Genomic DNA, 27,820 nt, shown 5'->3' on the forward strand with positions numbered 1-27,820 from the left:
AGAATCATTCACACAACATCAAAAAACCGACCCGCAATCAACAGAAATCTGGGAGTCGCAACGGCCTGTGGGAGACCTATCCATGCAGGCTGTTACACGTGTCCGTTCCTTTCCCACTATTACACCCGTCTTCTGAAATGAGTCTTTATAATTAAAAGCTTAAACCTGGACAATCTCGAGTCAACCTGCAGGATAAAGTCTGCAGTTTTAGAGGAACCCTCTACAAATCAAGCAGTGAAGCCTCACAAGACCACCACGCACAGGGCTCCGCTCCAGTAAATTTACAAAGGGCCCCTAGAGGCAGGGTCTGTCCTCCCTTCTCCGCCACCGACTCGTGGCCACTTTCTCACTGCCTGTTTATCTCCAGCCTACTCGCATCGGTGGTTCCTCTTCTTCCTCTTGAAGCGATAATCCAACAAGCACAGGAGACAGGGAGAAAGAGAAAAGCCAGGTCAAAGGGAACGAATGTCTGCGAAGCCAAGATTTCCTTATACACTTTGTCAGGCACTGCCGGAGACAGCCTGAAAGAGATCCGGGTCCTGCTGCAAGGGAGAAGGGGGCCTTGCGTCCAGAATTCGATGCGCTGATTGGTTGGTCAGCCGCGGCGGGGAAGAACCCGGATGTGCCTGGGTAGTCGTGTTGGCAGTCGGGGCTCCGAGGTTTGGGGTACTAAGCGTGCTGGCAAGCCAAGGCGGATGGCGCAGGGTTGGGCCGGCTTCTCTGAGGAGGAGCTGAGGCGACTAAAGCAGCCTAAAGGTAAAGGGACGGGTCTGCAGAGCTTTAATTCTTCGATCTGTGAAGGGAAGGGGCGGGGCTGCAGTTTTTGAGCGAAAGGGGGCGGGGAAAAGGGCTACCTGTGTTAGGGAGAGGGAGCTGTAAGTCCGAGGACAGGATTGAGGGGGCTCAGGAGTTGGATGCACTTGGAGCCACGGCTGAGGTGGCGGTGGGGGGTGTGTGGCAGACCCACGAGACTGAGAGAGTTAAGGCATCTATTTCAGGGATTTGACTTTTTCCTGGGAAAGGAATGGGACTTGGGAGAGGAAGTGACCTGTAGGAGGCTTGCTGCACAAATCCGTGGATGAAGGGTTGGGGTCAGAGTAAAGGAAGGAGGTGCACACATCGTATTAGCGTTAAATTGTGGTATATTCATAGAAGCAGGCTGTGATTGGGAAAAGGAAGCACAGGGATCTAAATAAATGCAGAAAGTTGCAGTTTGTCATGATACATCTGGAGTCTTGGCATTCACTTCTGGTTGCCAGATGATTTTTGCAGTGCCTTCCAACTCTTGAGAGTCAGCAAACCAAAAGGGTCTTTGAGAGATTAGGTGTGAAATGTATAGCTGTCTAGCTACCTATCAATCTATAGACATGCACATCTGCTGACTTCAGTGTAAGCTAAAGTTTTGTGCTTGCTTCTCCATCTTTATAGTGTAATCACTCAATGGACTTTTACTGTTTTGTTATTTTTTAATGAGGGAATTAAGTTTGCTGATATTTGGTGAGAAATTCGTAATATAAACTGCTTTGTGATTGAAATTTCATAAAGTTGTGTATAGTGGTCTTGCTAGTGCACGCTACTTCTGTAAGTTTACACCACTCTTGGTACCATAACTTACACATTCTGGGGGGAAATTAATAATCCCTTCTATGCCTTTTATTAGAGTGTGTGAGAACGTTGGATGTTGCTCAGGTCAGCTTGTTTGTTTTTAGCGTGGAGGTGAAGATAATCTAGGCCTGAGGAATGGAAAAGGAAGTAAATTTGTAATGTGATAGCAGTGTAGATTATATGGATCGGGAAAATTTTGACTGCTCCAGAGACCTTTGAAAGCTGAATCGTAAAAGTTACACTAAGGTTTGTAATTAACTGACATTCCTGGTACTAGTACCTTGCTTCTTATCTGACCTGAAGTTAAGGGGGGGGAAGCTTCTGCATTAGGGATGCTGATATAATCAGAGTTTCATCCCTGCCTTCAAAGAGCTTATAGTCTGCTGAGGAGACAAATTATAATGTGATAGTAGATGTTGTACCAGAGCTTGCTACAGAATTAACAGAAACTCTGCTGGTGGTTGGATGGAGCTTGGCAGTATTTCACAGAGATTGTGTGTTAGTAGAGGTGAGTTTGCCCCAGGAAGGAAGACTTAATGCTAAATTGAACACTGGATTCATTATTTGGAAGTACATTTCTAAATATCTCCATAATTGGGATAGAGAGGGGATGAAGGACCTTAACTTTAAGACCTATCATCTCACTGAGATGTTAGAACATAGACACCAACTAGTCTTTGACTATCTTAAGAAAACATCTCAGCATTTTGTATACTCAGCCAACCACAGTGGTTGAAAATAGTAGATCTTGCAGCTCTGCCTCTAAATCTTTTTGTCTTGGATTTCTCATTTGTAAAACTAAAAGAGCTGAATCTTTAATTTTTAAGGCTCCTTCCAGCTGTTCTCCAGCCTTAAAAATATATTTAAATAATCTATGAAGATGGAGTTGGTTGCCAGCAAAAATAAAGACAGCAGTAGTCTAGAGAAGCCCATATGGGCATCTGGGAAAGTCAAACATGTTCCTAATGCTCTTTGTTTATATTGTCTGTAATATTAAAAAGCTGGAAGCAACCTAGTCTTCATTAACAAGGGAGTGGATAAATAAGGGAGTGGATAAATAAATTGTGGTAAAATCATCCACTGGGCTACTATACAGCTAGTGGGAATTGAACTACAAGCAGTGTGTATTAGCATGCATGAATTTCATAGACTTAATATGTGAAAAGAGCAAATTGCAGAAGAATATATACAGTCTGCTACCATTAATAGAAGCTCAAAATCATACAAAGCACGTATATTCATTTAGGAATATAGGGAATATATAAAGAAAATTAAAGGAATGAAACACAAAATTTAGGATGGTGGGAAGGCAAGGAAATACGATCAAGAAGGGGCAAATGCAGTTTCAAAAGTACTGATAATAGTGAAGTCAGGTTAAGCCAAGTTAAGCTGCAGTAACATATAGCCTTGAAATATCAGTTGTTTGAAATAGTAAAGGTTTATTTTTCACTCTAGTTTCATGTCTAACATGGGCTGACAGGTGATTGTTGCATATAGCCACTGCACACCATGATTTGGTGCTGTCATAGTTCACTATAGCGGGCGAAGATTGTGAAGTGAGCATTGGCAATAAATGCTTCCATCAGTAGAAGATCAATAGACTCTTAGAGAATATTCTCAATACAGTATTATGCAGTGTTAAAATTAAATGGCTCCAGCGACATGAACAACATGGATGAATAATGGCAATATCATATTAAGTTGAAGAAGATTATATCCTGCATGATATCCTTTATATAAAGTTAAAATAACTAAATAATATAACATTTAAAAGAAGTATTTGTAGACACAGTATGACATAAAAAGCAAAGGAAGGGGATGATCAACATATGATTCAGATTGTCTTGGGTGGGGGAAAGCAGGGCTTAATTAAAAGATGTAGAACAAAGATTACAAACTCAGCCCACTGGCTTGATTTAAGCCACAAATGTTTGTCTTTTCATCCCCTCCCCCCTTTTTGGATTATCTAATCTTAAAACTTCTTTTAAATTAATACTGGGGAAATTGTTTCCGGTTCACTTCTCTTCCCAGTGTATTCCTGTTGCCCTTGTTTTTGGATCAGGCCTAATGCTGGTTCAGCATTGAATTGTAAGCATAAGTGTTAAGTCACTCCTGGGTCAGAGCAATTAATTGCTAAACCAAGTCCTTCCTAAGCTCTTTTCTCACCTGCCCTGGGGGCTAGCAAACACTGACTGGGCAGTGCCTGGAGCCCTAAGAGGCCGATCAGCAGGAAGCCCGTTCTGGCCTTCAGTTGGCACGTGGCGTTAATAAGAAATAAACCTTTGTTGTTTAAAACCATGACGTTTCCAGGGTTCTTTGCCCCTATAGCATAATCTAGATTTTCTTGATTGATACAGTTCTCTATATTCAACGTAAAAATCTGAATTTTTCTAGTGAAAAATCAAACTGTCTGGTAACTTGGACTTAAGTTTTTTAGTGACAGCTGCCATCTTTAAGGGCTTCCCTGGTGGCCCAGCTAGTAATTAATCTGCCTGCAGTGTGGGAGACCTGGGTTTGATCCCTGGGTTGGAAAGATCTGGAGAAGGGGAAGGTTACTCATTCCAGTATTCTGGCTTGGTGAATTCCATGGACTGTCCATGGGGTCGGTTAGAGGTGGCTAATGGATTGTCCGCTTTAAACAATACTTGTGCTCCCAGTTTACCACAGCCTCCTTGATACTTGTGGCCCCCCAAAAAAGTATGCAAAAGAGCATGTTCCTTTTTTCCTCCCCCAATTCTTCCTAAAGACTTTATTTTTTAAGAGCAGTTTTAGGTTGATGGCAAAATTGACAGGTAGATACAGAGGTTTCCCAGATAGTCCCTGCCCTAACAGGTACATAGCCATCCCCAGTATCAACGTCTTCTTCCAGAATGACACATTTGTTATAACTTTCATTGACCCATCATAGTCACCGAAGTCTACAGTTTACATTAGGGTTCACTCTTGGTATTAATACATTCCACAAGTTTGGACAAATGCATGATGTCATGTATCTATCATTATAGTATACAGAGTATTTTCACTGTCCTAAACATCCTCTTTTCTCTGTCTGTTCATTCTCTTCTCTCCTTAAACCTTAGCAGTTACTGATTCTTTTACTGTCTGCATAGTTTTACCTTTTCCAAAATGTCATATAGTTGGAATCATACAGTATATAACCTTTTCAGATTGTTTTCTCTCTCTTAGTAGTATGCAGTTAAGGTTCTCCCATGCTCTGTGTGGCTTGATAGCTGATTTCTTTTATTTTTAGCTTTGAATAATAATCCATTGGTCTGTATGTACCACAGTTTATCCATTTACTTACTGAAGGACATCTTGGTTGCTTCCAGGTTTTGGCAGTTATGAATTAAGCTTCTATAAATGTCCATGTTCAGGTTTTTGTGTGGATATGAGTTTTTATCTCATTAAAAATACCAAAGAGCACAACTGCTAAACCATATGTTAAGAAATGTTTAGTTCTGTGAGAAACCACCAAACTGTCTTCCAAAGTGACTACCATTTTGCATTCCCACCAACAATGAAAGAGTTTAGGTTGCTCTACATCCTCACCCACGTTTGATGTTCTCTGTGTTACGGATTTTTGGCCATTCTAATGATTGTGTAGTGGTTTAGTTCAGTTCCATTAAGTCTCTCTGTCATGTCCGACTCTTTGTGACCCCGTGAACCACAGCACGCCAGTCTTCCCTGTCCATCACCAACACCCAGAGTTTACTCAAACTCATGTCCATTGAGTCAGTGATGCCATCCAACCATCTCATCCTCTGTCGTCCCCTTCTCCTCCCGCCTTCAATCTTTCTCAGCATCAGGGTCTTTTCAGATGTGTCAGTTCTTCACATCAGGTGGCCAAAGTATTGGAGTTTCAGCTTCAACATCAGTCCTTCCAATGAATATTCAGGACTGATATCCTTTAGGATGGACTGGTTGGATCTCCTTGCAGTCCAAGGGACTCTCAAGAGTCTTCTCCAACACCACAGTTTAAAAGTGTCAATTCTTCGGCACTCAAGTTTCTTTATAGTCCAACTCTCACATCCATACATGACTACTGGAAAAACCATAGCTTTGACTAGATAGAATTTTACTGGCAAAGTAATGTCTCTGCTTTTTAATATGCTGTCTAGATTGGTCATAACTTTTCTTCCAAGGAGCAAGCATCTTTTAATTTCATGGCTGCAGTCACCATCTGCAGTGATTTTGGAGCCCAAGAAAATAAAGTTTCTCACTGTTTCCATTGGATCCCCGTCTATTTGCCATTTGCTATTTGTGTAGTGGTATCTCATTTTAATTTGCATTTCCCTGTGGTATATAGTTTAGATTCTTTTCATATGCATAGTTATGTGTATATCTTCTTTGGTGACAAGGTATCTGTTAAGGTTTCTGACCCATTTTTTAATGAGGTTTTCTTATTGTTTTAAGAATTCTGTATATATTTTAGATAGCAGTCTTTTATTAGATGTGTCAGTTGCAAATGTTTTCTTCTAGTTTGTGGCTTGTCTTCTCTTTCTTTGACATTGTTTTCCACAGAGCAGAAGTTTTTAATTTTCATCAAGTATAGTTTATCACTTATCTCTTTTGGTATTATATCTGAAATTCACTGCTATATCTGACATCTTCTAGATTTTCTCCTGTGTTGTCTTTTAGGAGTTTTATAGTTGAGTTTTGCATTAGGTCCATGATCCCTTTTGAGTGAAAGGTATAAGGTCTGTGTCTAGATTTATTTTTGTGCCATTTGTTGAATATTTTTGTTCTACTGTATTGCCTTTGCACCCTTGTCAAAGATCAGTTGACTATATTAAAGTGGGCCTATTGCTGGGCTCCCTAGTCTATTCCATTGATCTCTATTCTACTCTTCTGCTAATTCCCACTGTCATGATTACTATAGTGTTATAGTAAGTGTTACAGTCAAGCAGTGCTAGTCCAACTTTGTTCTTCAATATTTTATTGGTTATTTTGGATCTTTTGCCTCTCTATAGAAACTTAAGAATCAGTTTGTTAGTATCCACAAAATAACTTGCTGGGATTTTAATTGGCATTGCTCTGAATCTATATGATCAGTTTAGGATGAACTGACATTGACATCTTGACAGTGTTGAGTCTTCTTATTCATGAGTGTGGAATATCTCTCCATTTATTTAGTTCCCTGATTTCATTTGAGTCTTGTAGTTTTCCTCTTACATCTTGTACATATTTTGCTAGATTTATATCTAAGTAATTCTTTTTTTGAATGCTAACATAAATGTGACTGTGGTTTTTTAATATCAAATTCCACTTGTTCATTGCTGCTAGGAAAGTGATTGGTTTTTGTATATTAATCTTATATTCTGCAACCTTGCTATAATGACTTACTAGTTCCAAAAGGTTTTTTTGTCATTTGTTTAATTCTTAAGTGACCTGATTTGTTGTTTGGGAGTTTAAAAATTAGCATTTTTAATCGCATAGGTAGGTTCTGTGAAAATGCAAAATAAAATGGAAGCTGCATTACTGACTTTCAGAGGGATATTAATAATTCAATTAACAAGTATAACTGAAAGGTAAGCAGGCTTAGTGGCATTTTCTGATGGTGTGAATAAAGATCAGTAGCCTAGAATAAGTTTCTGTTGCAAGATATAGTACAGTACTTTGTGTTTCTGGCTAAAGTCAATAGTAATGACATTTTACTTTTGATTCTATGTCTTTTGAAAATATTTTCTTTCCATATTTCATTTAATTCTTACACCAACTCCTTGAGTTAAGTAAAGCAAGTAAATTTTCAACCAGTTTGACAGATGAAGAAACTGAGGTATAGAGTATTAATAATCAATTGACTTGCCTAAGGTTAATGAGGTGGAGAAAAGCAACAATGGAAATTTGACTCCCAAGCTTTAACTCTCCTTTGGGAAATTTAAATAATAAGCTTATGTTGTTTCAGAGGTCATTATTAGGTTTTACAAACCCCATTTAGGTCATTTACAAAAACTTATCAGTTTCATTTCCTGGGCACTTATTGGAATGTATCACTTATTGATCTTAAGTATAGTGTGAATGTGAGTCAGAGTCTCCAGTTGTCTGACCTACAAGGTTAATACTGGTATGGACAGTCCAAAAAGTACATTTAATTACTTTCTTATCATTTAATTCATAATACTTCTTAAAAAAGACTTCTCCTGATTATTTTGTCTTCCTCTATTGCTTTGCTCAGGCTGCTATTAAAATTAGCTTGCATACATTGATTAAAGGCTAACTGAACTTTGGGGAACATAGTCCCAGGCTGTTTGGAAGATGAAAGGAAACAATTTAGGGTTAACTAGCATCCCTAAAATTAAAAGACTTCATTTGGTAATACTTTGTGTATTGTGTCTACCTATGTATCAAATTACCCTAAGATCTGTTAAAATTTAAGAAAGGTGAAGCCCATTTGAAAAAAGCCACCATTTTATTTCAGAAGAATAGACAGAACCATCAGTCAAATTTAAGACATATCAGTGAATTCATTTGTCTACCAACTTCGATCATATTAGATTCTTCTGACAGCAAATCAGGGTGAACCCTTGCTTTGTATTCTAAGGCCTAACTCACCAAAGAAATGGACTTCCTTAAAGATAAATTGAGAAATACGTTAGTTTTTGTTAAATATTAGCAGTGTGATCAGAGAACTGTCAAATTCTGCAGGAAGATGGCAGCTTTTCCCCCTGGGATTTTAAGGAAGACAAGGGAAGAAAAACCCTGCAGAATTACTTGAGTTTAATGTTAATGCTTTATTTTCTTAGAGAGGTTAAAATTAATTGCTGCTCACACAAAGGAATTTTTCTCCATTCTTTTTTTTTTATATATAGATCCGTTTGAACCACAGCGGCGTCTCCATGGGAAGAAAAGTCGACAGCAACTTCAGCGAGAAAGAGCACTTCAAGAGCAAAGTCAAAAATTTGGGCTTCAAGATGGGTCAACCTCATTACCTCCAGAGCAGCTGCTTTCTGCACCAAAACAAAGATTTAATACTCAGAGACCATGTTCTTCTCCTCCTACTCCCCTTACACTCACCTCTCCTGTTGGTGATGGAAAACCACAGGGTACTGAAAGTCAACAAAAGGAACTGGGACTTAAGAATTCCCATGAAGTTCACAAAAATGCTGAGGTTCTGCCTCCAAAACCAGATTGCCAACTGGAAAAAAAGAAAGTGGAATTGTTAGTAAGTCTATATATCCATGAGACTTTCTTTTCATTTTACTTTTTTTTTTCTCCATTGAACTTTGAAGAAATACAGTGTTAATATTTTGTTTGTTTGATAGTCTAACCTAAAAATGTGATGAATAAACTGTTGAAAAATATACCTAAATATAAATAGCAGTGTTAAACATTTTATGTTTCATGTTATTTAGTCTTCACAACAGTCTTAGGATGCATATTCGTTGTTTTCACTTTACGGATGTGATATCTTAGAAAAGATACTGTATTCGCAAAGTGAATACCCTGCTAATAAGTAATAGAGTTAGGGTTCACATGCAAGTCTCTGGATCCAAAGCCTGTGTGCTTTACACTCACCAGAACCAGTTCTTATATGTATGATACTCCTCCCCAGATTGAATCCATTCTTTCAACTTTCAGATAGCATCTTCATTGACTCAGAAAAGGGTGCTTGTGAAGAGACATGAAGATCAAAGGAAAGAGTATAGGGAATTGAGAGGACAAATTAAATAATTAGTCATTAGATTTCTTTATTTGTTGTATTGGTATTAGAAACCACCTCCTAAATTTAGTTTAGCCACATTCTTGTGGAAATTGCCATTCTGTGACTTGTGAATTCTTATAATCAGTTTTTTTCTATTATATGACTTATGTATGAATAGCCCTTCTTTGTTTCTCCTGATTTATCACTCACAGGGAAGAAAGAATAGTCCCTGTTTCTGTTTTCCATTTTCTGAGTCACTCTTTTTCAAAGTGTCATATGTTTTATCTAATCTCAGCTCTTTTTCCAATCTCTGCTGATCCAGATTCTCTACTAAGTTTAAAGTGTTTCCTGCCCACCAGGGTTTACAGCCAAGAAATCATTTTGACAAGAGATATAAAGCCATATGAATTATGGAACCAAAATTAAATGTGTCTACATTTAATGTCTTAAATGTAGTCAACTCTCGTAGTCCTGAAACAAGTGGCGGGGGTGTTAAATTGGAAAACTGAGGTCGAATGTCATTAGGAAAATTATTATTATCATTTTAGGTACTTGAGAAATTTTTCATAGAAGAAATGTCATCTCAGGAATGGTTGTTGAAAAGGAGAAATTCTGAGGCTATAAGAGAGGAAAAGGAAAGCTATACATTAGAGAATGTTCAGAGATGACATCTCACTTTTCTGAAAGAGGCACACGATAGCCCAGAAAATTGTAGAGAATTAAAGAAGTATGAAGAAGGGCTTGGAAGCTGAAGATGCCTGTCTAGTGAGTTCCTTGACCCCAAAGGGGAGATGACACTCTGATAAAACTAACCGAGAACATCCAGGTGTTGGTGCTGCGGATCATTTGGCAGAGGGTACTGGTTTGAGCTGCAACTGAGGTATCTGGGGAGGAGAAGCCTACAAACAGTAAAAATGAGCAATGACCAATGGCAGCACTAAGGTGGAGGTTGTAGGAATAAAGAGAAAAGGATAATTTTGCAAGCGGTTACTAGGTCTCAGAAGGGAGATTTTTGATACAATGGCTATGAGAAGTTGACAGTAATAGGGACAAACAGCTTTGTCATTACCTTGTTTAATTTGCATTGACATTAAGTTTGTGAATTTACAGAAAATTTTAATGTATTTCAGAATTGGATAGATAGGAAGACAATTCATGTTTGTAGATCTTTGGAGTTTTTTTTGAGCCCAGCATTCAAGTTTTATTTCGTAGTGTTTCACTCTTTAAAAATGAGAGCTAGAATTACAAAGTACAATAAATCACTGGTCTTTCCTTTTTATACTACCATGAAAAGAAATAAAGCCTAGATGTATTCAGCACTTAGTTTTCTACCAGGAACTTTATAAGAGCCTTATATGCAGTTTGACACTGAATTCTTATAAGCTTATGAAGTGGGTATAATTATTAATATTAATACCCCTTAATATTCCTACTTTCCAGATGAGGAGACAGGCCCAGAGGGGGTCAGGGCTTGCCAAGGTCACAAAGCCCATGAGAAGAATATATTTGAACCTGGACTGATGATGAAACCTTACTGTTTTTGGAAAACAAAATAAAGCCATCATAACACAACCAAAAAAAAAAAAAAAAATGAGAGCCAGAAAGAAGTGAATAAATTGAAAGAAAAATGTATGAAATAAACATTGGTTATTGTTTGTTATAGAAAACTCTTAAAAGATTTGACATTAGCTATAGAACAATTTATAGTCCTATCTATTTTGCATATAATACATGATTAACTTAAACAAGTTTCTTTGTACTCCTAAAAAATGCCATAGTACTCTGGCTTCAAGTTTGTGGGTTTCTAGATTATATACGTATAGTGGATTTCAAAGGGCCAATTTATCTAAGCCTTTACTTCAAATCATAGTCTTTGTTCCTATTAGAACAAAATAATGAACTACAGATGGGTTCCTTTTAAGAGAACTTTTGGGGAAAAAAATGTATATATATACATATAAATAATCTGGTTGATTGAATTTTATACTTAGGAACTGAGACTGGCAAGGTGTGGAAAAGTATAAAAAGCTCATTTTTATACTTTTGCTCCCAAGGCAAGAAAAATCTCGTTGGGAAGTCCTCCAGCAAGAACAGCGGCTGATGGAAGAGAAAAATAAACGTAAGAAAGCTCTTTTGGCTAAAGCTATTGCAGAAAGGTGAGGCACCTGAACCAGGAGAGGGTATTTGTAACCTGCAATCAGTTTTGTCGTGTTCTGTATCTATTTTCCTATGTCTTTTCTAATAAATGACATTTTCTCTACAGTCATTACTTTTAAGACCTATTAAACAAATTATGCTTCACAAGTGATACAGAGAGTCCTGTCTTAATTTATTAAAGAAGCCTTTTAAAGCATAGATTATAATGTATTTATGAATCTAGATGCAGTTAAAACTTAAGATCATCATCAGTGTTTTTTAGTTTTAACCAGCTACATACTCATAAGAGAGCAGTAAATAGCTGTCGATATAAGTAAATTGGGCTTCCCTGGTGGCTCAGATGGTGAAGAATCTGCCTGCAGTGTAGGAGACCCAGGTTTGATTCCTGGGTTGGGAAGATCCCCTGGAGAAGGGAATGACAACCCACTCCAGTATTCTTGTCTGGAGAATTCCCATGGACAGAGGAGTCTGGCGGGCTACAGCCCATGGGGTGGCAAAGAGTCGGACACAACTGAGCGACTAACACTTTCACTTTCTTTCTTCTTAAGTAAGTTAGCAACAAATGCAGGTTTTAATTTTGACCTAAGCCTTAATCAGTGCTTCTGTATCAGAGTAATTCAGGATTTTATCTGCCAAAGGGATATATGTATTTAAAACTAATGATTTATTTTTCTCTTACTGTACATCTTGATCTTTCATGAAGAATAGAGAATTTCAACTTGACTTACATTTCAAGAAGGAAAACAGTGTGATTATTGAAATGCATTTTAGTAGTCTTCAATTTGAAAGAGGTTAGGGAGGCTGTTTACTGGGGATTTTACAAAAAGATTTACAGGCTCAGTACTTGGTTTTCTTTATATGATTTTGATTTAAGACAGCTATAGACAGAAATGTAAGGAAATGTAACTGATTAGATTACTAATAAATGGACAATAGATTATTAAAGCACGTGTGCTCAGTTGTGTCCCACTCTGTGACCCCATGGACTATAGCCCACCAGGCTCCTATGTTCCTGGGATTTCCCAGGCATGAATGCTGGAGTGGATTACCATTTCCTTCTCCAGGGGATCTTCCCAACCCAGGGATCAAACCTGCATCTATTGCCTCTCCTGTTTGGCAGGCAGGTTCTTTACCACTGAGCCATGTGGGAAGCCTGAATCATTAATATTTGAAATAAAAAAAATCATTTGGTTAGCTTTTGTAGACAGAAAACAAGAGTGAATGCATAATGGAGTAGAAATCAAGTCTCAGTATGGTGGTTTTGTTAAGAGTTTTATTTTCCTTTGAGAATGTGTATGACATTTTAAAACAAGTGAAATCATAATTAAAGGTTGGCTTTGTATTTGTTTATTGTTTCTGAGATAGATGATGTACTTGGGAGTGATGAAAGGGCTGAAGTTGCCCTTAAACAAGGGGGCAAATAAAGTGTTTGGTTTTGAGCCCTGGAAAAAATTTTGAGGACCTGTAGTATTACCTAGAGAAGAGGAGTCAAAACAATAAAAGTTTGAAGAAATGAGTCCTAAAAATTAAAACCACGTAGACATTCTCAGACATACAAAGAGATGATGTTTAATGCTGGCATCTGTTCTCAGTGTCCGCTGAGTATCAGACAAATGAAAATGGGCTTTGCAAGAAGAGTTTAAGGAATTTGAAAAGCTGTGTTCGATACTCTTAATATATCCAGTTCTCTATACAGGTACATCCTTTTAGTGCTTAGGGAATGAATATAGACCTATGAGTGAACAATTTATTGTTTTTTTAATATTACTTTTTGTCTTGTGTCTAAAAACAATATATACTACTTTAATAAAATTTGGAATCATAAGAGGAAAAAGCGCAAATGCAGTTTTGGAGATAAACCAAAATATTACTAGCATTAATTTCAGTTTTTCTGTTTTTTTCTAGCTTTTAAAAATTATATACTGTAATCATATTGTATATACAGTAGGTTGGTTTTTTCAGTTGTATGTGGACATGTGATTTTAAAATATTTTTATTTTTCCACTCATGTTCTTCATTTTATAGATCTAAAAGAACTGAGGCAGAAACCATGAAACTGAAGAGGATCCAGAAGGAGTTACAGGCTTTAGATGACATGGTGTCAGCTGACATTGGAATCCTCAGGAACCGGATTGATCAGGCCAGCCTCGACTATTCATATGCCCGGTGAGTTAGGAGTATGATTTAGTTGATGTATATTGTTAGCTGGGCCAGAGGCATTTATGTATATCATCGTTAAGCCTCATAACAACAGTATTAGGTGCTGTACCTATTCCGGTTTTCAGTCTGTTCAGTTGCTCAGTTGTGTCCAACTCTTTGCAACCCCATGGACTGCAGCATGCCAGGCCTCCCTGTCCATCACCAACTCCTGGAGCTTGCTCAAACTCATGTCCATCAAGTTGGACATCAAGTGATGCCATCCAACCATCTCATCCTCTGTCATCCCCTTCTCCTCCTGCTTTCAGTCTTTCCCAGCATCAGGGTCTTTTCCAGTGAGTCAACTCTTTGCATCAGGTGGCCAAATTATTGGAGCATCAGCTTCAGCACCAGTCCTCCCAGTGAATATTCAGGACTAATTTCCTTTACGACTGACTGGTTTTTTCCTGCTTGCAGTCCAAGGGACTCTCAAGAGTCTTCTCCAACACCACAGTTCAAAAGCATCAGTTCTTCAGTGCTCAGCTTCTTTTTGGTCCAACTCTCACATCCATACATGACTACTGGAAAACCATAGCTTTGACTGTATGGACCTTTGTTGGCAAAGTAATGTATCACTTTTTAATATGCTGTCTAATCAAATTATCTCCTTCTTGAAGTCTTCATTAACTCTTAAATCTGCCCTACTCATTAACTTTGTTATACCCCTGTTAGAGGATTTCTTGCTTTATTTATTTATGTTTTAGTCTTTCCTGCTAAGCCATCAGCTGTTTAATATTTGAGACTCTGAAAGTCTGAATGACTTGCTCCAGAACTCTATATTATTCTAATACCAAGTCTGTGTTCTTTCTTTAAGAAATTTTGATTATCTGAGATGGTCTAAGGATTAGACTAGTTCTCATTTCAGTTTTCATCAAAGAAAGGTCTAGTTTATTTTTTAGAGGCATTTGAGTATTTTAAAGAAAATACCACTCTGTATTGAAAGCTTGAAGTTTTTTTCTTTTTCAATTATGCTCTGTGTAAAATGGTTTGCTATCACATGTTTCCTTGGTTTCAATGATTGGCATTTTTTTTTAAGAGAAAAAATCATCATTGCATGTTCTCAAAACAAACTAACACATGTAAAGAATTACATGAACTTTGCAAACAGATAAAAGAGCAAAAAAATTAAGTCCAATTTCAGGGTTTTCAGTCTTTTCAACATTGCTTTAATCATCCTGGTTTGTCTTTTTTCACAAGGGAATGCTGTGTTAATGACTCAGTTTTGCATCTTTCTCTGTAACAGTAGAAATCAATCAGAATGCCTCATTAGTCCAGGGTAAACCACAGCATCAGAATGTTTATATAACAATTTAATAAAGCGGAAATGCTTGATTGTGGTTTTTAATTCACTGTTTATTGTTTAAGAAAGAGGTTTGTGGTGTCCTTGTGATTTTTGTAATTGTTGTTTGACCATATGCTATTAGACCTAATGGGTTGCTTTTATTAAGTAACTGCATAAATTAATGCCATCAGTAGCTGATAACTGGTGGCTCCATTTCTATTAATAAGGTCATTAAGAAGGTAACCAAGATTTTACTAAGATTAGACTAAGCCTAGATTTTTAGCACATTTTTCCTCTGTAACAAGTTTGCCAGAGGAATGTTGTTATGCCTTTTTAGCTTTTTAAATGAATAATTCTGATTATTCTGGATGTCTCAACAGAAAAATCATTTGATCATGTTTTAATTCTGTCCTAGGGGAGGGCTGGAGAAGGATGCCTTTGTACATTGAACATTATATAAGAAATGCCATTGTTTTAGCCTTCAGAGAACCACAAAGAAGGTGGGATTGCTGGTTAAAGGAGACAATATCCCACAGTATATGAGTATTTGTTCATGACATTTTTGTACACTTTATATAGTAAAAGATTTTACATGATAAATTGTTGCATTTCTTAACAAGCTAAAGATGACAGTTTGTTATGGTACTAACACTGATATAGATGTTTGTGAATATCCTTATTGTATGTGTGACATTATTTTTAAAAACATCAGCTCTTGAGTTAAGTCAAAGAGAGCCATAGACAGTTTAGCCTAGAACCAGGGTTGTATTTAGCCTAGAACTAGGGTCATGCAGAAGATTAAGACAACATTTTCTAAATTTACACTTGTGGTTGTTAGGCAATTATAGATTGGTGATAATAGTATTATGGTCTAGACTTCTGCTGAAGGTAGTCAGTTTCATTGGTTCTGTGGGAGATTTCCTTGACTTTGTTTAAATAAAAATATTGTTGTTCTGCCCACAAAAGATTCTTCCATACAAATAGGCCAGAATTCACCTTAAAACTGGTTCCTGTAGAGCAGTGTCAGGGTAGACACCTCTGAGAAGACGACACTTGGAGTGAGCCAGCTGGAGAGAGTTGTCACGGCTGCTGCTGTTCACAGCTGTAATTACAGTGCTGCCCTGTGCTGCGCAGACCAGCTTGTAAAACTGAGAGTGGCTCCCAGTAGAACTTTTCTTTAACCCTCAGTGTACTGGGAAAGATTGAAGGCAGAAGGAGAAGGTGACGTCAGAAGATGATATGGTTGGACGGCATCACTGATTCAATGGACTTGAATTTGAGCAAATTCCGGGAGATGGTGAAAGATACCAGGAAAAACAATGTGTGCTATTTGCCTTCCATGTTTAATAGACACTGCCATGTGTATGTCCACACATGCGTGTACACACACACGCACATGCACACGCACACACACATAAATGTTCTCAGTTGCTCAGTGGTGTCTGACTCTTTGGCAACCCCAGGGACTGTAGCCAACCAGGCTCTTCTGTCCATGGAATTCTCCAGGCAAGAATATTGGAGCGGGTTACCATTCCCCTCTCCAGGGGATCTTCCTGACCCAGGGATCAAACCCAGGTATCCCACATTGCGGGTGAATTCTTTAGCGCTGAGCTACCAGGGAAGCCATATTGATTTAGTAGGACTGCCATAACAAATTATGAAAAAGTCAGTGGCTTAAAACAATAGAAGTTTATTCTCTTGTGCTTCTGGAAACCAGAAGTCTGAAATCAGATGTTATCAGGGTTGCCATTCTGTCAGAGACTCTAGGGAAAAATATATTCCTTGTCCCTTTTGGTGTCTGGTGGCTGAAGGCATACCTTGGCTTGTGGCTGTACTACTCAGGTCTGGGCCTCCAAGGTCACATTGCTTCCTCCCGTTTTCTCTCAAAACTTACTCTGCCTCTTTCTCAAGAGGAAACATGTGGTTACATTTAATACCCAGCTGGATAATCCAAAATAAATTCCTCTTAAAATCTTAAACTTTGTCACATCTTTTGCCATTTGAGGTAGTGTTCACAGATTCTTGGGAATAGGAAGCGAATATCTTTGGGGGGTCATTTTTTAGCCTGCCACAACATGCATCTTTTGATTTGTCTCAGTTCAGTTCAGTTGCTCAGTCGTGTCCAACTCTTTGCGACCCCATGAACCGCAGCACGCCAGGCCTCCCTGTCCATCACCAACTCCCAGAGTCTACTCACACTTACGCCCATTAAGTCAGTGATGCTATCCAACTATCCATCTTCTGTCCCCCCCTTCTCATCCTGCCCTCAATCTTTCCCAGCATCACACTCTTTTCAAATGAGTCAGCTCTCCACATCAGGTGGCCAAAGTATTGGAATTTCAGCTTCAACGTCAGTCCTTCCAATGAACACCCAGGACCGATCTCCTTTAGGATGGACTGGTTGGATCTCCTTGCAGTCCAAGGGACTCTCAAGAGTCTTCTCCAACACCACAGTTCAAAAGCATCAATTCTTCAGTGCTCAGTTTTCTTTATAGTCCAACTCTCACATCCATACATGACCACTGGAAATACCATAGCCGTGACTAGACGGACCTTTGTTGGCAAAGTAATTTCTCTGCTTTTTGAATATACTGTCTAGGTTGGTCATAACTTTCCTTCCAAGGAGTAAGCGGCTTTTAATTTCATGGCCGCAATCACCATCCACAGTGATTTCGGAGCCCAGAAAAACAAAGTCAGCCACTGTTTCCACTATTTTCCCATCTATTTGCCATGAAGTGATGGGACCGGATGCCATGATCTTAGTTTTCTGAATGTTGAGCTTTAAGCCAACTTTTTCACTCTCCTATTTCACTTTCATCAAGAGGCTCTTCAGTTCTTCACTTTCTGCCATAAGGGTGATATCGTCTGTATATCTGAGGTTATTGATATTTCTCCCGGCAATCTTGATTCCAGCTTGTACTTCCTCCAGCTCTGCGTTTCTCATGATGTACTCTGCATATAAGTTAAATAAGCAGGGTGACAATATACAGCCTTGACATACTCCTTTTCCTATTTGGAACCAGTCTGTTGTTCCATGTCCAGTTCTAACTGTTGTTTCCTGACCTGTATACAGGTTTCTCAAGAGGCAGGTCAGGTGGTCTGGTATTCCCATCTCTTTCAGAATTTTCCACAGTTTATTGTGATCCACACAGTCAAAGGCTTTGGCATAGTCAATAAAGCAGAAGTAGATGTTTTTCTGGAACTCTCTTGCTTTTTCGATGATCCAGCGGATGTTTTCAATTTGATCTCTGGTTCCTCTGCCTTTTCTAAAACCAGCTTGAACATCTGGAAGTTCACGGTTCACATATTGCTGAAGCCTGGCTTGGAGAATTTTGAGCATTATTTTACTCGCGTGTGAGATGAGTGCAATTGTATGGTAGCTTGAGCATTCTTTGGCATTGCCTTTCTTTGGGATTGGAATGAAAGCTGACCTTTTCCAGTCCTGTGGCCACTGCTGAGTTTTCCAAATTTGCTGACAGATTAAATGCAGCACTTTCACAGCATCATCTTTTAGGATTTGAAATAGCTCAACTGGAATTCCATCACCTCCACTAGCTTTGTTCGTAGTGATGCTTCCTATGGCCCACCTGACTTCACATTCCAGGATGTCTGGATCTAGGTGAGTGTGAGTGATCACACCTTCATGATTATCTGGGTCGTGAAGATCTTTTTTATACAGTTCTTCTGTGTATTCTTGCTACCTCCTCTTAATATCTTCTGCTTCTGTTAAGTCCATATCATTTCTGTCCTTTATTGAGCCCATCTTTGCATGAAATGTTCCCTTGGTATCTCTAATTTTCTTGAAGAGATCTCTAGTCTTTCCCATTCTGTTGTTTTCCTCTGTTTCTTTGCGTTGATCACTGAGGAAGGCTTTCTTATCTCTCCTGCCATTCTTTGGAACTCTGCATTATGATTTGTCTCATAACTGCAAAATGGGCTTCCCTGGTGGCTCAAATGGTAAAGAATCTGCCTGCAGTCCAGGAGACCTGGGTTCAAACCCTGGATCAGGAAGATCCCCTGGAGAAGGGAATGGCTACCCACTCCGGTATTCTTGCCTGGAGAAGTCAATGGACAGAGGAGCCTGAGGGCTTACAGCCCATGGGGTTGCAAACAGTGGGATACAACCAAGTGACTAACACTTTCACATTCAGTAACTGCAAATGTCTTCTTCTGTAAATTTTCTTTGCTCTTCTGGGTAGAAAATGAAAAGTAATCCTCACTTGTGTTTAGTGAAAGCTAAAAGCAGATTATAAGTATGATGTTTCCAGTCTAATTTTATGCTTTATTAAAAGGTGATGTAATACTTTGGCAAAACAGTAAGGAAACTAAGCAGTTCATTATTGTATCATCCTTTTAGGTCATTCCATCATTCTCTGTTTTCTTATTATTTTAATTTTTCAGCATACATGGGAATAATAGATGAGTAATGAGGAAGTAATTCCTAGGGTGAGGAAATGACAAATGTTTCAAGATACAAGAAAAACTGTATTTCAACAATCCCATAATGTATCTTAGATTTCTAAAAGGGCCCAGTGGACTGATAAAGTAACTGTAAAATATAATTAGTGTATTTTTCAAAATATTATAAATAAATTTTCTCTTTGTTCTCTGGAAAACTTCTAAGAAATAATAAAAACTATGATATGTTGATACTTACAAATAGTTAGAACTGTTCAGAAAAGAAACTAAAGAACTAAAAGTTCTAAGAAAACTTTTAGTTCCAGTGGGACCTAATGCATGCCAAGGGTTAATGGTGTTTTAAAAAATTTTCAGGGATACTGAAACCAAGAGATAGTTTCTAGAATCCTTTAAATAACATTCATTAAATCATTCAAGATTCCTTTAAAATAACAAAATGGTTCTATAATTACATTTCCAGTTCAATTTGTCTTAGTGTATTATGTATAATGCTCTTATTATTCTGTTCCAAAGTATGTCTTCATAGTCTGATTTGGTATTATCCACCTGACCCCCAAACTTGTAGTGCAGTTTGTGAAACTAATCAATATTTTTTTAACATAAATCACTGTGTAAAAAAAAAATGTCTGTGTGTATATATAGCATGTTTCTGGCCAGAGGACTTTAAATAAATAAACAAAATGCAGAATCTTCAATGATTTATTCAGAGTGAAAGATCAATGGAAACCTAGGGACCGATTTGCAAATTTTATTTCAATTCAGCATTCATGAGCCTAGTCAGTAAATCTGTACTAACTGACTTTGGCTGAGGCTGACCACAGACTTGCAGAGAAGGGGGGCTTGAGTCAAAGGGAGGGACAAGATACATATACCTCTAGAGGCTGTTGTCAGAGCTCTCAAGCTTGATGAAAGAACATTCATAGGTAGGATATTATATGAGAATAAGGGATCCAGATACCCAGCATACCCTCCTTTGTAACAATTCTTTTAACATAGAGGTAGTTGAAAAACAGCTTGTTCTCATTCTTATATTTACTAGATGACAGTAAAATAATTAAATGTGAGAAATGAACATTATGTAAATAAGAGTTTTCAAATATAAACCCTAAGTTCTTAAATTGTGCTTAAGTTTAATTTTAAGTATTTGTTTGTGTGCTTAGCTGCTCAGTCATGATCCCATGGACTATAGCCTGCCGGGCTCCTTTGTCCATGGGATTCTCCAAGCAAGAATACTGGAGTGGGTTGCTATGCCCTTCTCTAGGGAATCTTCCCCACTCACGAATCAAACTCAGGTTTCCTGCATTGTAGGCAAATTCTTTACCATCTGAGCCACCAGGGAAGCCCAGATACATGTTTAGTGATATACTAACAGTACTTTTTAATTCTGGTGCTCTGAAGAGGAACTTCTGTTTCTTGAATGCCTACCAGGCACTGGGCTAGACACTTGCCCTCCTTTTTCTATTTAGCGCTTAGTTAACACTCCTATGAGGTATTACTATCATCGCCATTTTATAGACAAACCAAGACCTAGTTCACGAAGCCACCCCTGCTTGCCATACTGGAATATTGAGCCACTGCATGCCTTTTTTTTCAGCCTCTTCCACTGGAACCTGGCTGTGTGTTGTTTTCATGATGTTGAGCCTGGGGCACACTGGATAACAAAAATGGGAACCCCAGAACATTTAATCCATAAACTGAACTGAGGGGCCTGGCATGACCTGGCATTAAGGGTTCTGTTTAAACTGATATAAGTCAAGCCAAGCCAGCCCAGCCAGAAGGAATTTTGGAACATGGAGGGTTTGATTGAAGAAAATTTGATATCACACAGCTGGTGGCCATACTGGGCTGTGAATATGATAGGAAAGCCTAAAAGAAAGAAACTCTGGTTTCTGACCATTGAAGAGAAGAGCCCTTTATTCTGATGACATGCCTCTGAGACTGCCTCTTATATCCTGCAATAAAACCCTTTCTGTCCCTGAGCTAGTATGACTCACATCCAGAAAAGGTTTTGCCAAAACACGTACACACATTATAAATGGCAAAGATAGGTTTTGAACCCTGGGTTCTCTAAAAGCAAAGCCTTTTATTTATTTATTTTTCACTGTATTTCCTTCTGAGACAGAGACTCTTGCATAAGGAGATAATACCTATTTCTTTCTTGCCGTAACTCTAGTGCTGGAAATTACTATTACATTGAATAAGGTAAGGCAGGGCTTCCCTGGTGGCTCAGCAGTAAAGAATCCGCCTGTAATGCAGGAGACCCGGGTTTGATCCCTGAGTCGGGAAGATCCCCTGGAAGAGGGCATGGCAGCCCACTCCAGTACTCTTGCCTGGAGAATCTCGTGGACTAAGGAGCCTGGCAGGCTACAGTCCACAGGGTCGCAAAGAGTTGGACAGGACTGAAGCGACTGAGCATGCACACATGCAAAGTGAGGCAATCATAACAGGTAAGGCAGCATAGCCCTCACAACTCTTCAGTTCAGTTCAGTTCACTCGCTCAGTCGTGTCCGACTCTTTGCGACCCCATGAACCGCAGCACGCCAGGCCTCCCTGTCCATCACAAACTCCCAGAGTTTACTCAAACACATGTCCATCAAGTTGGTGATGCCATCCAACCATCTCATCCTCTGTCGTCCCCTTCTCCTCCTTCCCCCAATCCTTCCCAGCATCAGGGTCTTTTCCAATGAGTCAACTCTTTGCATGAGGTGGCCAAAGTACTGGAGTTTCAGCTTGAGCATCAGTCCTTCCAATGAACACCCAGGACTGATCTCCTTCAGGATGGACTGGTTGGATCTCCTTGCAGTCCAAGGGACTCTCAAGAGTCTTCTCCAACACCACAGTTCAAAAGCATCAATTTTTCTGCACTCAGCTTTCTTCACCGTCCAACTCTCACATCCATACATGACCACTGGAAAAACCGTAGCCTTGACCAGACGAACCTTTCTTGGCAAAGTAATGCTCTGCTTTTTAATATGCTGTCTAGGTTGGTCATAACTTTCCTTCCAAGGAGTAAGCGGCTTTTAATTTCATGGCTGCAATCACCATCTGCAGTGATTTTGGAGCCCAGAAAATTAATGTCTGACACTGTTTCCACTGTCTCCCCATCTATTTCCCATGAAGTGATGGGACCAGATGCCATGATCTTAGTAGTAACTAAATAGAATAATTAGTTGGTAGGTAGGGATCAACCTCTTGTAGACAAAAAGAAAACTGACACATTATATGGAAAGGTAAATAAAAAAAAAAGGGAGATTGTAAATTGACATCCTCAGTAGAATTACCCTACATCAAATAAGACTGGCATTATCTACCTATGGAGTTTCTATATATGTAAAAAATAATTGACTTTTCTTAGTAAAAGTCCCACAGTAGTCTGTTGCAGAGTGGACAGGGTGAAAACAATCTGGCGCTTCTCAACTGGGGGCAGTTTTGCCCCTTAGGAGACATTTGGTAATATCTGGAGACATTTTTGGTTCTCATAAGCAATAGGTGCTACTGTCCATGTCTTTCTCCACCAAAAGGTTTCTCCCTTTTCTAATCCATTTAGTCAAGAGATACAGATTTTTCTGCTTTCTCCATCTCTTACTGCTTTACCTCTCATAAATTTAACTGACTATATGCTAGAGCTGGTTTTGCCTGGTTCATGAGAGAGTTTGTGTATCTCTTCCCAATTCTGCATTCAGGGATATCACATCAGTAGCTTGAAATTGACCATGGTAATCATATTTTCACTACAGAAATTGACAAACACTACATATTAGGGCTTTCCCCCACTGGAGCTAGCACACCACTGAATTAACCTTTCAACCTGGTTTCATTCAGGCACAGCCTTGGAAAGAGGAAATGGGTACAGGAAAATGTGGTTAGGTTAGGAGAGTCCAGATGTGCATGTTGTGGAAGTTTCAGCAGCAGTACCCTACTTGGTCTAACATGTAGACAGGTGTCTGTAAAGTATTAATAGGCATATTTTCTTCATATATCATTTTTTCTGGTGTTGGAGTTACTGTCTCTAGCCCTCTGACTATCTCCTTCAGTAGCTAGCTAATAGACCAGTGTTCGTGTCTGCTCCTGCAGGAAGCGGTTTGACAGGGCTGAAGCAGAGTACGTGACGGCAAAGCTGGAGCTGCAGCGCAAGACGGAGCTTAAAGAGCAGCTCACTGAGCACCTTTGCACCATCATCCAGCAGAACGAGCTCCGCAAGGCCAGGAAGTTGGAGGAGCTGATGCAGCAGCTGGATGTGCACGCCGACGAGGAGACTCTGGAGCTCGAGGTGGAGGTGGAGAGACTGCTGTGTGAACAAGAAGCCGAAGCAAGGAAACAAGTGGTTCATTTAGAGAGGTCATTTCAGCCGTCTGGGGAGAGTGTGACCTTATTAGAGTTGGCTAAAGAGGACAAAAAGCCTCAAGACCAGACTGCTTCCACAAAGGTAGACGAACAGGGGCAAAACTCCAATAGCATTGCCCTTCTTGATCCAGAACGGCCAAACCAAGAGGTTGAAACTGCAGTAAAAGACAGTTCAGCTTCTCTCATCACATGAAGTGTCCGTGTTTGTTCTTTACAATTAAATAGGGTATTCAGTAAACTTTCTGTTGTAGATTATGCCATGACCTCTGATAAATGCCCCTTCAAGACAATATTAATTTTAAAATCCATTAGTTTTAGTGTAACATGTTTGAAGGTTCTAGAAAAATCTCAGATTATGATAGTTTTTTATATGGGGGCATAGTTCACTTTGATTTTAATCCAGGTCTTCCATTGTATCCTTATTACTGAGTGAAAACAAGTAATTTAAAAGGATGGAAGAAAAACTACATGGTTAATTGTTTTTTCAGACCAGGTGAATACAGAAATGTAAAGTGAAAAATGATAATCAGTACCTAATGGAACTTATTTAACTTCTCCTGGGAGAAATGTTGGAAATGAGAGTTCTATTTCATGTAATCAATAAAGAGACACAAAAACTAACATGTGGAAAAGAGAATGAGAGACAAAACTAACAAAAGTACTAGATTGAATTATCTGTTTGGATCTTACTCGTGTAAAATACAACTTGGAAGTTATAGTTTACAAAAAGAACCAGACACCTTAAGTTGGCTGTTGATATACATGCACACACATACAAGCATAGATATGTATAAATATACCATGGTATATATAACTACTATTAATATATTGTCTCTTTTCTAATCAGCACGTTGCTTAAATTTAGGCAGTGAAAACCCTTCTACAGGCTGAAAATAATACAGAAAATCTTACTGCTACTTTTGATTATTTAAAGGTGATATATATTTTTTTTCTTAAAGTTACCTGTATGTGTTTTATATGTTGGATATAAATTATCCTCTCGTGGAACATTAAAATTGTTAAAATGATGGTTTTTTATTACTTCAATAATTTGTTAATTACCATCACTAATACTTGACCACTACATTGTACTATATGTGAATGTGTAACTATCACATGAAATTATGATCTATTTATCAGAAATTCTGAAAGTACAAATATTACATTTTAAGGCTAAAGAACTATTATAAAAGAAGATAATGACAAATGTAATATTGTATCCATTATAAGTTCTGAAAAAGTTGGGGACATCCTATTTTAAAATGAATTTGTTTAAAGATATTACCTTCTAGTAATGCAGGTGAGCTTTTTATATTATGTAATTTGAGTTGAATTTATAGCTTTCCATTACTGACTTCTCTGAACAGAAACACTTAGATAGTTGGTTTTTTATTCATGAATTACATACATAAAAACTGAAAGCTTCATTGTTCAAAACACTTATTTTTCTAATGAATAAATGATTCTAATGCATTTATAATGTGACAAGTTTAAACAGTTGAGTGTGAATTCTTAAGCACTCTGTGGCAGTAATGAATGCATCCTGTTTGTTCGTGTGGTAGGGGCTTCCCAGGTGGCTCAGTGGTAAAGAATCCGCCTGCCCATGCAGAGGATGCAAGAGATGTGGGTTCAGTCCCTGGGTTGGGAAGATCCCCTGGAGGGGGAGATGACAACCTGCTCCAGTATTCTTGCCTGGAGAATTCCTTGGACAGAGGAGCCTGGCGGGCTACAGTCCATGGGATTGCAAAGAGTCGGACATGCCTGAGCGACTGAGCACACACAGTCTAGTTCTCAGTCTGTACCATACTTAAAAGTACAAGGAGGAAGGAGAACCGTGAAATAAATGAATTGGATGGGACCTCAGCGATGACTGAGTTTAATCGTCTTATTTTACAGTTGAGGAATATGAGAGTCAGAGCTTTTGCTTACAGCATGCTGGCCAACTTCCTCATATTAAAGTGCTGGTAAAGTTGCAGTTTTAAACTCATGATATATCTCTTACGTATGTAAGGCCATGAAGCTCACTGCGTTCTTCCTCTTGAAAATTTTGCTCTATAACATATTCAGGATTTGTGTTTGTACATGTGAAATGCTTTCAAATATGTCTATAAAAGTCCCTGAAACCATTATTTTACCTTGCTTGACTTTCCCAGGGTGGTATCCAAGTGCTCAGGTGATGATATAAGTGACAAAGTTATATTGCATCAGTTTTGTACAAGGCAGCTGTCTCCCATGTGTGAGAGGAACAGAGCAAATGAATGAGAATGGGGGCTTATTGGTATGAGGACCACATGCACTGGCTTTTCCAGGATAGCCCTGGTATCTTTTAAAATCATAAAATACATTTGAAAGGCTTTTGATATATGAATTCAGAAATCCACAATAATTGTTATTTTCTATGAATGAAACTATTGGCTCAAAATTACTGCCATGAGTTTACTGGGGTGCTTCATAGAACTGTTCCTCTGGTGGTGAACTCCTTTTCCTTCCATGGCTCAGTTAGCTGTTACCAAGGCTCTTAATAATGTGATATGTAATTTCAGAGTTAACTGCTTTGTTATCTCACTTGTTCTATTTAAAAGATAGTGTTTAGAAAATTGTAGTAATTTTCACTCGTTATCTTTAAAAAGCATACTTTGAAGAGTAGTAAAATTGAATTCCTGAATTTAAAGGTTCTTGCAACTTGAGGCCCTACTCTCTTTATATATGAGCCATTTTATAGGTTTCTGAGAATCCAACTTCCCTAAAGCATGGTTTTTAAAATTGCATTTAAAAATGAAGAGTTTTTTCAAGTGTTTCTCGTCTGCATAATTCTCCTGAATTATAACAATTGCAGGTGGTAAATCTTCGTACTCACTGAGAACACAGCTGGTTTCCAAGTCAGATGTTAAAAATCTCTGATTGGAATTCCTAGAACGTATTTCATTGCTGGATTGCCATTTGAATTACAGAGTAAAAAAACTCAGCTGTAAACGTCTCTCATTCTTTGTTTGGATTTGGCAACATAGTACTCTCAAGGAGCTTTAAGTATTCAGCAACTTCCTCTTTTGAGGCACTGGCACAAAACGAACTCAAGTTATTCTGACCCAGGCCATTCCCCCTGACCTTTATAAATGATGTTATGGGTTTTGTATTTCTAAGGAGCTAAGTCAGCATTTCCAAAGGCCTTGATAGATATAACTCAGTCTGCCAGACAAGACCTGGGGCCACTCTGGATCAGGGTAATTATACCCCTTCTCAACATAGATCTATCCCAGGCCAGACTTGAACTACTCTCTGGAGGGATGAAGCTGGACAGTATTTTCCAGTCTGTCTTTACCTTAATGTCAGGCCACTTTTGCAAGCTCCTAATCCCAGTTTTTCTTGAAAATACAACATTATCTCTTCATGCAGCTGATCAAAAAACAAATGTGTAAGATACATGTAGAACTATATACATGGTATGTTATACATTCTGTGCCTTTTGTCCTTAAGCTTATAGTCTGCTTGAAGGACTAAGATTTACTTGCATAAAACAAATGCTGGTAGCAAAACATAATGTATAATTTTTGGGAAGCAAAATAAGTGACCAGTGATGCATCCTCCAGAAGTCCCCAATTTTTAGAGTACTTCTAATTTTAAATAGTCTGAATATATTTAGAAACAACCGTATCTTAGTTTGTCTTTAGCACTGAAGAACAACATACATACAACAAAAAACAACAAAAAACCTCTGCTAGACAACATGTCCAGATTTTGAGTTAAAAAATTGTGGTCACTAGAGCAAAAGTGAATTGGAAAAGGGGGAAGTTTTTTTCATGACATGATTTAAAACAGGGGGCCCACTGAATTTATCAGTTAAGAAAAAATCAAAATTGGAAAAATGAAATTTAAGTACATATCTTTCTGACAAAGGGTCGGTAGTATCTTATATGGCTAAGAGCATAAATATAATAGCTTATTACAATAATTCAAGGTGTTGCTGAACCAGGGGGCAATAATTATTGCCCAAGCCAGAACAAGATGGAAATAGAACGGTCGTATAAACTCAAGGATAACAGCATGGATGTACATTCAAAGATTACACATAAGAGAAGTCTTTTCAAGCCAAATGACCCTGGGTGTCTAAAATAGAGCCATAATTAAGCAATAAGACGTGACAGGGAGCACATTTCTCAGTGATTATAGCATGCCTC

The 27,820-nt window shown here is 38.4% G+C and overlaps 1 protein-coding gene across 1 annotated transcript; it reads left to right on the forward strand.

Moving 5' to 3' along the window:
- Window positions 1-592: 592 nt before the first annotated feature.
- Window positions 593-24,673, forward strand: GORAB (golgin, RAB6 interacting). Its single transcript, XM_061160301.1, has 5 exons — window positions 593-756; window positions 8,415-8,763; window positions 11,302-11,403; window positions 13,430-13,570; window positions 23,376-24,673. Exons 1-5 carry the CDS (start codon window positions 621-623, stop codon window positions 23,836-23,838), a joined length of 1,191 nt encoding a protein of 396 aa, XP_061016284.1. The 5' UTR covers window positions 593-620; the 3' UTR covers window positions 23,839-24,673.
- The last annotated feature ends 3,147 nt before the right edge of the window (window positions 24,674-27,820 follow it).

This window comes from Dama dama, chromosome 14 (genome assembly GCF_033118175.1).
Source record: "Dama dama isolate Ldn47 chromosome 14, ASM3311817v1, whole genome shotgun sequence".
Classification (NCBI taxonomy): domain Eukaryota; kingdom Metazoa; phylum Chordata; class Mammalia; order Artiodactyla; family Cervidae; genus Dama; species Dama dama.